General features: G+C 27.2%; 1 protein-coding gene across 3 annotated transcripts; it reads right to left on the bottom strand.

The window, feature by feature from the left end:
* Nucleotides 1–3,277: 3,277 nt before the first annotated feature.
* LOC113554265 (PAN2-PAN3 deadenylation complex subunit PAN3) lies at nt 3,278–9,886 on the bottom strand. 3 transcript variants are annotated; one of them, XM_026958026.1, is made up of 13 exons: nt 9,314–9,848; nt 8,858–8,959; nt 8,312–8,413; nt 6,885–6,998; nt 6,582–6,795; nt 6,310–6,456; nt 6,021–6,137; nt 5,788–5,953; nt 4,827–5,052; nt 4,623–4,762; nt 4,359–4,547; nt 4,135–4,297; nt 3,278–4,056 (listed from the first exon to the last, which is right to left on the bottom strand). In XM_026958026.1, exons 2-13 carry the CDS (start codon nt 8,936–8,938, stop codon nt 3,925–3,927), a joined length of 1,791 nt encoding a protein of 596 aa, XP_026813827.1. In that variant the 5' UTR covers nt 8,939–8,959; nt 9,314–9,848; the 3' UTR covers nt 3,278–3,924. The 3 variants fall into 3 exon arrangements, with proteins under 3 accessions (XP_026813827.1, XP_026813826.1, XP_026813825.1); XM_026958025.1 differs by lacking the exon at nt 9,314–9,848 and adding an exon at nt 9,855–9,886 and having other exon boundaries at nt 3,914–4,056; XM_026958024.1 differs by having other exon boundaries at nt 3,914–4,056; nt 8,858–8,955.
* Between the last annotated feature and the right edge of the window lie 718 nt (nt 9,887–10,604).

The raw sequence follows: 10,604 nt of genomic DNA, 5'->3' as shown, positions 1-10,604 counted from the left end.
ATCTACCGTTTTCACTGGGCGACGACGTAGTGTCTGTAGAAGTTTCGTTGCGTTCGTCCAGTTTGATAAATTCATAATCATCCAAGTCGCAATCGTTGTTACAATATTGGTCGTTAAGTGTCGATAAATTATAAAACAATTCATCATTGTCTATTAAATTGGTCCCGAAAGGTCCTGTATGCACTTCGATACCTTTTAAATGCGAGTATAGATCCAAACGATCTTCGACCCATACAGAGCAAACGATCTGTACTGGCGATGTCGCGAGATCGGCGACCAACGGTAACGCGTACGATACGATCTCGATCGATTTACATGTATTTATCATTATTACATCTTCGGTGTCTAGTGTGTCGGCGATAAACGCGTGTGGGTTGCATTCGATGAGCAAACTAATGACAATACCGGTAACAATGTCGCTACAACTTACGTCAGATAACAATTTTGGTACTTTAGATATTTGGTGGCCGATCGCGTCGATTCCCGTGTTCACGGTGTTGGGTACTTTGGAAAATTCATTACCGATCACGTCGATCCCTGTGTTCACGGTGTTGGATACTTTGGAAAATTTATTACCAATCGCATCGATCCCTGTGTTCACGGTGTTGGGTACTTTGGAAAATTCATTACCAATCGCATCGATCCCCGTGTTCACGGTGTTGGGTACTTTGGAAAATTCATTACCAATCGCATCGATCCCCGTGTTCACGGTGTTGGGTACTTTGGAAAATTCATTACCAATCGCGTCGATCCCTGTGTTTACGGTGTTGGGTACTTTCAAAATTTCGTCACCTATTGCGTTAAATGCTGAAGATATATGGCCAAAAATATCAACACTTACAACTAGTCCAAAAAAATAACAAATTACAAAATACACTAAATACTTCATTTTTAAATTTATTATTTAATGTTCTTTTCCGTTGTCGAGATTGTACGTACACCGGCGCACCGCTTCTGTGTTTATCTACAACTCGATTGTTTTGAATTTTAGCACCTATTCAAACTTTTGTAGTGTAGTATATTTATTCAACAATAAAACAAATTATTATAGCTTATTGCTATTAATGCTATTACAAAAGTACTAATATTGAAATTTGGAGTGATTATATATACTCACGGCGATATGACTGTGACAAAGTCCACGACGAGCAATAATCAGAATAACTGGTTGAATTATCAGTCTAGAGTTTTGACTACCTTCTGATTTACACCAAGCGCTCTACTCATATTTCTTATTTTTTCGTTATTCCATCAATGTCGGGTGGATGCCCGCTAGCTTATCTTAATCGTGTTTTTATGTTAATTATTAAAAACATATTTATTCCACGTTTTGACCTAGGCTTTCCGTATTTTGAGTTTGTATGTGTGTACCATGCGTAGATTATTAATATTTAATTTAATATTATAAATTCTATTATACCTATGTGTAATTTATAATATATACAAATATACTATGCTCGTATTTTTGTAGAAAATGTGTTTGGGCTTACTACACTTTGTTGCGTTTTAATAGTTGGAAAAATAACAAAAATAAATCATCTATTGTCAAAACACTTATTTTAGTAGGACGTTTTTAGGATAACTTTTAACTGTCACACCGGAAATATTGAGATTCTAGCATTAGGAGCAAGTCCAGGTATAATTTGTAATATAACTGAATATTTATAATAGTCACTTATGTAATGATTGAATATTTGAATAATACTTAGAAATTTAATTTAAGACTCACTACCAATAACTGAAGTAACGAGGGAACATTTTTGAATTTTAGCTTATGATTTATCACCAAAGATCAAAAGACAAGGATATAATGATTTAATGAACAATAAAGATAATTTTATATTATTTCCCTTAGGTCAAATGATCATATGATCTAAGTCATTTTCTATCTCCTATAGGGGCTTTCAAATATTATTAAACAATAAAAACAGTTTATCAAACTACGTGTAAAAAACGGCTAAGTAAAAAAAAAAAATCAGATCTTTAAGCATTATAAATATGTAATATCATAAATAAATACTAAGTAAATTTAAAGTACACTTATTTTGTTTTAATATTTTATTTATTTGGCGAGAAATTATTTTGAGTAGAAATATCCATTATACTAATATTTTAAATTATTATGAACTTCTAATGCCTTTTGCAGTTTTGTTTATTTCGTTTGCGTGATTTCATGTGCAAAATCATATAAAGTATATTATTTCTCGCCAAGTAAATAAATTATTGAAACAAAATAAGTGCAATTTAAATCAATCTACTTAGCATTTATTTATGATCACATCTTTATAGTGCTTAAAGATCTGTTTTCTTTTTACACGTTGATTGACGAAGTGTTTTTGTTGTGATATCACCAATTTTTGTTTTAATTTTTTTTTTTCAAGATTATTATATAAACGTCTTTAGTCTTTATCTTTAGATAAATATGAACAATGCGCCACACAACGAAGCTATAGTCGATAACGAAATGAAATGAAGTAAATAAATAATTAATAAATAGTAAATATGTGGTAAATATGCGAATGTGAGATAGCAATGATGAATTAATGTGTCGTAGATAATGAAGAGGGGGAAGAGGGAACCACTCGGCATGACAACGCAACTACGAAAAATGCGGGAGAATAGACCGTTTGGGCGAATCGGTCATTTCACATTTCGGCGGAAATGGTACTCTAAATAGGAAATCTGTTTAGTAAAATGTATGTAGGTATATAAATATATATATTAATATATTTATTTATTTTTATGTTGGCATACAATTTCTTTTTATAGTACAAACTTAAAATAAGAAAACCTCATTTAACATAATAACAAGTAAATTGATTTTATAGGTAAAATAGAAAAATTACTTAAATAATTATAATAAATTAAAATAATTTATCTTTTATTTAACTTCTTAATAATATTACATGACAAAATCTTAAGAACTATTATCTTGGACATTATATTCTCAAACCTATCACAATCAAACAATTTATAAAAAAAAATATATCTTAATTATAACAAATGATAGACATCACCATTGCTTCAATAGCTTTTGTGCAATTAACTTTTAACTTAATATAGCTGCCATGTAAATTCTCAATAAAATATAGAAATATTACCATACATTTAGCTATCTTTCAATATGTATCAAAATATATTTTTGTTAAAATTAACAATAAGCTTTTGTGTTTTTAGTTTTTGGTAATGATTGATCACAATAATTTAATTTTTGGTAAACAATTAGTTCATTAATAAGGAAAAATATGTATGAATATCATTAAATTTAAAAGTAAAAATAATCCATAAATAACATAATATATACATACTATGCACATCATTAAACAAATATTAAATCATGGAGCAATGCTATAATGACTGGAAGGATAACGGTATAAAAATGTTTATATATAGTTTAATTGTTATTAATGTTTATCAATTTTAGGTAACAAAATACGTTGGAACACATATTGAAAGACAACTTAAGTCTCATTAAATAATTATCATCTTGTTCATTCCTAACACAATATTAATGTAACAAAAAATATAACAATTGAGAGACCAAAAAGTTTACTAAAATCAACTTTAAGCTAGTTATGATATAATGTTTTATTATTGCTCTATGTTTAAAATATATATATTCTTTGTAAATACACAGCCAAATGGAAGCAAATTGAAAAACTGACTCAAATAAAGTTAATTTTTGCAACAATTATGATTGGAATGTTGAATTAGGAATGAAATTTGGTAAAAAAAAAATAATAATATATAATTTAAAATAAAATTAGAAGAAAGTAAAATAAAATTGTAAAAATTAGCACTTTTAAGCGCATTCAACCAAGTTAATTAATCCATCATGCAATAAATTTATCTTATAATTATAAATTAAGTACTTAGACTTATTGCTAATTATTCGGAAATCCCACTTTAGGACAATTAAGAAGATTATTCAGCCTTAATATGATCATCAGATGCAGCCACAGAGGCAATTTCACAAAATGACTGTTCTAAACATTGTTTTAATTCTTGATAGCTAACCACTAATATGGTCTTTTCATCACGCGAATACAAACAAATCTGAAAGAAATAATAACAATTTTTAAAATAATCAAATAAAATAAAACTAATAATATTATTATCATGATTAAAATTTACATTATCTGAGGATCCAGAATCAAGTTTATTTAAAGTTTGAACTATATGTGACATGTCTAACCAAGGACGTCCTTCTTCAGTTACTTGATGAAATAGATAGTCCCTAAATAATTTTAACATATACCGGTCACCAGTTTCTGACCATGCAGGATCTAAATTAAATCTAAAAAATAAATTTTTTTTAGACATAAAAACAAATGCAAAATTTTAAATAAAAATTATACTCAGGTCGTTCATTAATTGATCCAAGTTTCACAAGCAATCGAAATAAACGACCATTTTCCATTTCTTTAGATAGTTCATTTTCCAAATTGTCAGAGTGATTCTGTGCAGCATCCAATTGTGTGTAAAATCTCGCTCCTATCATTGGCATTAACTCTGTAATATGCCGTCTTTGACTACTCAGTAAATACCTAAAAGATAATTAAAAATAGTTATCACTTGAAATTGTGTACTTTATTATTTATAGTCAAATTCATGAACCAAACCTTATCAAATTACGAATATCACTACTGTACGAGCGTGCCATTAAGTCAATAGAAGTAGCAAGATTATCTTGATGTACAGCTATCAGAGATCGACAAGCTAGTGCTAGTAAAAGCTTTCCAAAGTCTGTTAAATCTTCTTGCTATAAATGTAAACTCATATTTTAAAATATTCATTATATTTAAATAAACTGAATCTTCTCTCACTTGAAAATGACCAATCATGTTTGAACTAGCCATATCATTTAACAAAATATCAGTTATAGCTACACAGTTGATCCGTAGTCTTGCTCTTGTATTTACATGGCCCGTCACTAAAACTCTATTAAGACAAAGGCCTCGTAATGCCAATCCAGATCCATGTATTGCTCGGAGTGCACCACTAAGTTGAATTGCATAATTCCATAATGTATTTTCAGATAATAACCCATTACTGAAACAATGTTTATCATTGCTATTAATTAAAATTATTTAATAACCAACAGTCCAATTGTAGTTAGCTTAAAGGGAAGTTTTTAAGAGGATACAACGCCAGCATGTGTTGTCTCAGTCTTACACAAGTGCGCAACATTTATACTCAGATCACGTTTAACTCAGTCAGTTTAAAAATTAGAGTGAATCTACTTATTATAAAACTTGATGGTAAGAACATAATTTATGTTTGTATATTAGTTTTTTTATGATTATTCTGTTTTTAGGTGAGTTATGAGCATTTTTAATTTATGCTATATTATACAAGCATAACTTGCTAATATTGAACTATTGTAAAAAAACCAACATATAAACACACATAATGTTCTTACCATCAAATTTCATAATAATAGGTCAATTCACTCTAATTTTTTAACTAAAGGGGATAAACGTGATCTGCTGAATGTAAATTTGCTATGTTACGTACTTGTAAGATGAAGAAAACATGTGGGTGTAATACCATCTTAAATTTGTATAAGGATATGTTCAGCTAATTATAATAATTAATAAAAAATATGTTTATAAAATATAACATTTAGTTAAAAAATGTAAAAATAAATGAAAATTTAGACAAATTACATTTTTATGTTGAAAAGGTATTGACCATATGATTATATTTAATAAACAGTAATTAATAATTTTGAGAACTAAATCTAGGATTTAAACTAAAAAGTCACACTATTGAAAAATAATTTACCTATGTTGATGTCGTAAAATTGCATTTTTAGTGTGACTGTAAGGTCGCGGTGCATTTGGATCAGAACTAAATGGATCATTATAACCATTCAAGGTTTCATTAGAATTGAAATGTCGTGTTTGTAAAGATTCAGAATCCGGATGATAGTTAAAAACAAACATTAGTGCTAAAAATAATAAACAATAATTCAAAACTATCGTAAAATTTTAACATTTACAATACAAGACACTCACAACTATCATTAAAAGCTTTTGTTATAAATACATCCTTTAACTGAACAATATTTGCATGATTGATTTTTTTCCAAGCTTCAATTAACGGAGCATATTTTGTAATTGTCAGTCGAAAACCTATAATATAAAAAAATTTAAATTAACTTCAAAATTGTAATAAGATTGAAATATATATGTAAAATTGTAAATAAAGAAGGTATTGTTCAAACATTTAATATTTATTTATTTATATATAAAAAATATATAGTATAAATAATCACTATTAATGAATACTTTATTAAATTATTACCATGAATTCGTTTTAAACAACATTTCTCTCCAGTCTTTGAATAAGTTGCTCGATAAGTGGATGTGCTATAAGACAATATTTTAGAAGAGTGTCCATATATGTCTAACGGATAAACATCATGATAATCTTCAATATTTTCTGGTAAATCTGAAATATAAATATTAATAAATAATTAAAAATTAAAAATGCATAAAGAAAAACCTCTTATTTTATTATTTTTATTTTATTATTTTATTTTATTATTTTCTTTTTTCTTTTTTTATTTTATATACCTGGCCATCGGTCTGAGTCTGGCGAGGCCATTGACAAAGCATTTCTATGTAACAAATCTCTTCTTAAGTCATCTTGGGCATATAATGAAGATGTTGGTGATTCAATAGATGGCATTGGTAAATACCCAGACGGATCATCAAAAATGTTACCATTTGGTTGATTAGTACCATTTGTGTCTGGAGGATAGAAATATGTTGTGCCATTGACATTTTTCTAATAGATACCAAATAATAATGATAGTTAATAAATATTTATAAGATATTTAAAAATATTTACAGATAATATTAAGTCATACTGTCTACCTGATATGCTTGTATAGGCTGAGATTTGTCTTTAGTGTACATTGAGGAACCATCAGGATTATTTAATGAACTAACTAGATTTCTAGGTACGAAATCAACAGTTGGTATAGATGCCTGAAAATTATCAACTGCCTATCATGACATGTGCATAAAAATTGCAAACTTTATTGTATTATTCTAAGTGTCTAAAATATAATTAACATTGTGCTTTAAATGTTTCTTATGATTACACCTATTTAAATGTAAGTGTATTTTAAAGTAAATAATAGACAGTAGTGATGTGATCAATCGACAGTGAGAAGTAGTTGAATAATTGACCAAAATTATTCTTGCTTCTGAGGATCAATATATATATATCAATATCATATAATAATTACTTAACCATACACCTACTAAAAATTACCATGTTTACTAAAGTGATAAACCTCAAAACATTAGAATTTTTATTTTGTATGTATAGGTATTAAGAATGTTTTTATTTCATGATATAGAATTGATATATTATAATTTATAATGCATGACCAAATAATAATAATAATAATAATAATAATTATTATTATTATTATTATATTGTTATATTATATTATGGTATAGAATTTAAGAATTTTAAATACTCACCAAGAATATTAATGTGCATTGAGTAATTTATATGCATTTCTTTATCTCAAAATAAATGTTAATTATACTTGAAAAACTATATTAACCCTAGATTACACGCTATAAAAATAATCACAAGATTCTACGCACACAATTTTTTTGACTGTGTATTGAAATGTATCAATTAAAACTCGATAAATTAAAATAATCATTATTTTATTGCTTTTAAATAAATAAAAATTGCCAAATACTTTTGTTGATACTTAATATAAATAAATTAAACTTTCATATAAATGTTATTACATATAAGGTTATATCACAGTATACTACATAGTCTTTTAAATAGTTTTTTTTAATAGATAATGAACTTTGAACCCTTCTATAGTACAGGCATTAAATTGTATACAATAGGGAGTTGTACCTAATTTTAGTTTATCATCTAATTAGAAGATACTTAGATTGGGTTAGATTAATATTTCGTATTTTTGAAGTAATGAACAAAATTCTAAGAAGTCTTTTTTGACCGTGAAGCGTGTGCCCTAGGGTTAACTTTTTAATGTGTATTAAAATGTTTTTAAAATATTATGATACACATAGATTGACTATTTTTCAAATTAGGTTAATGCACATTGAGATAATTAAAATGGTTAGACTTTATTTTTCTACTCAACATGTTGTATGTCTACTTTGTTACATAATTAAAAATTGACTAGCTATTACATTCTTACGTAACTCTTAAGTATTAACGGAGTAATTAATTTACTATAAAAATATATTTGGTATAAAATCTAGCAATATAATATAATATTTGTATCTTATTATTTAATTACCTTTTTCATTGATAGAGGTGACTGGTTTATATCTAAATTAGAATAATTTTTTGATAATGTTGAGTACAATGTTGATTGAGGTGAAACATTATTTTGACGTTTCTATAAAAAATAATTACTTATTAGAATAATAAAATTATAATATATAAAATTATTTTAAAATTAAAATTATGTAACATGTACATATTTTTTTATTCATTATGATATATTAATATAATATTTCATGTTACTCATAACAAAAAATACTCAAAATAAAAAAATAAAATACTAAATAGTATAGATGTGTTATTAATTTATTGAATATTATGAATTTTAAAAATGAATAATTACTTTGAAGTAACTTTTAGTTAAACAATAAAAACCTTATTTTTATTTTAGTATTTTTTCATTCAATAATATTAATTATCGATCAATTGGTACTTTCTCTGTGACCTTAGGTTATTGAGGTCAACTTTGTTTGTCCCAAAATAAAAGTAACTAAAATAATAATATATAGGTAATGACTCAAAAACACAATAAATAAAAATAAAATGTGTATAAACATACCATATAAGTAGCAAGTTTTGATTCTTCTGGAGGACCATTTTGCAATAAATTATATTGTGTTACTAGTGCCATTGGATCCATTTTTGATCTTTGGTCTTCTTGCTTAACAAAAGAAAAGAAAAACAATTAATGAAATTAAACCATTAGGCAATATCCAAAATTATGAATAAGTGAAGTTAAATTTGAAACAAATTGGAAATAGAAAAATATATCAAAACATTTCTAACAACTAATGCAGGAATCAACAATAGCTGGTGTAAGTGTAAGCTGAGTATCATAAGTAACCATATTTTAATAATGTATTTATAATACCTACAGTAGGTAACCTACTGTGCCAATTAAATTTTGTTTAAATAAACTCGCGGAACATGTCAATGCGCACCAAATTATTAACGAACACAATCGTAAGAGGAACAGGGACAACAAGAGAACCTTGAACGAACACAAATCACTCACTTGAGACGACGTTATATGCCTGAAGTCAAGTCCAAAAAGCGTCGTTTAATTGAGTGCCGCTGTCAGCGCATTACTATTATTGTTCCGAGTGCAAAAGTGAATTGGAATGTATCTGCATGAAAAGATTTAAAACCTAGCCGTGGAACGTCGAGTAATGGTAATGATGGTTGCCACAGACGATGTCACAGCGGTTAATCATATTTAGACTGCGATCGAATTATTTGTTCTATAATAGTTTAAATTCTTTCTGATTTTTAAGTACGATGCGATTAATATTATTAGTATTGTCCGTCACGAGTTGATTACACGAACGGACGAATGTCAACTGTTGAGTACCTAATGTACGCACATCAACTCTGCAACTGACTACCGACTACTGACCAATGACTCTTCGCAGATTGCGCCTCCCAATCTGTGTCGTCGCGGTTACTGAGTGATTTGTTATTATTTTATCGTTCGTTTTTTCCTTTCTTGGAACGCGCACTTTGTACACATATAAATTATAGAAGTAAAAAATAGTTATAATAATTATTCTATTCACCTCCGTGGCCGTGCAGTCAGCTGCACATCAACGATCAACATAGTGATTGTGAATTGTGATTTGTGATTTATGTTGTAGTTTAGGCATTACTTTGTTATTGTTTTCTCTGCATTTGGAACTTATCTCATGGAAGATAAACTCTGATAATATCATGGAACACGAACGCAATAATTTAAATTTAAAATACTAAAATACATAGTTTAAATTATTGATGAAGTTTAACATCAAAATATATCGTTTTGGACTCCGAAATTGTACACGAATTGTCAGTAGTGTCGTCGAAACAATTTACTAGTGAAACAACGAGGAATTTTTGGACATATTTTTGCCATATATGCTTACAAAAAATAAATTAAAAACTACAATCTATACTTACAAAAAAATGAAATGAATAATATAGATATGTATTAATAAAATAAATTGTGCATATATTAGCTATATTATTTTTAAATTGTTATATACCAGTATACAACATATGAAATATCTTTTATTACATTTAAAGCTTATTTTTCCGAATTGATAGATATTTGTATCAACATTTATAGAACAAAAATAAAATCAAATTTCAAATTTCAAATGTCTATAAATATTTTAAAAAGGATCAAAATGTTTTGAAAATTACACCAGGCATGTCTAAATGTCTAATTGTCTAATTGAAGAAGCTATAAATATTTTATGAACATTTATTTAGGCCACAGAACAAAATATATACTAATGCCTTATATTTTAATAATTGTTTTCGTTGAAAAC

This window comes from Rhopalosiphum maidis, chromosome 2 (genome assembly GCF_003676215.2).
Source record: "Rhopalosiphum maidis isolate BTI-1 chromosome 2, ASM367621v3, whole genome shotgun sequence".
NCBI classification, from domain to species: domain Eukaryota; kingdom Metazoa; phylum Arthropoda; class Insecta; order Hemiptera; family Aphididae; genus Rhopalosiphum; species Rhopalosiphum maidis.
Note: the sequence above shows the minus strand (reverse complement) of the source record. Positions and strands in the feature narration are given on the sequence as shown.

What these genes read in the sequence shown, in the direction of transcription:
- LOC113554265 (XM_026958025.1), bottom strand. Translation starts at nt 8,938, where the DNA reads ATGGATCCAATGGCACTAGTAACACAATATAATTTATTGCAAAATGGT. An exon ending in CACCTCTATCAATGAAAAAG is followed by an intron (nt 6,999 to 8,311) that starts GTAATTAAATAA and finishes GATAATTTTCAG; the next exon opens with GCATCTATACCAACTGTTGA. An exon ending in TCAATTAATGAACGACCTGA is followed by an intron (nt 4,298 to 4,358) that starts GTATAATTTTTA and finishes TTTATTTTTTAG; the next exon opens with ATTTAATTTAGATCCTGCAT.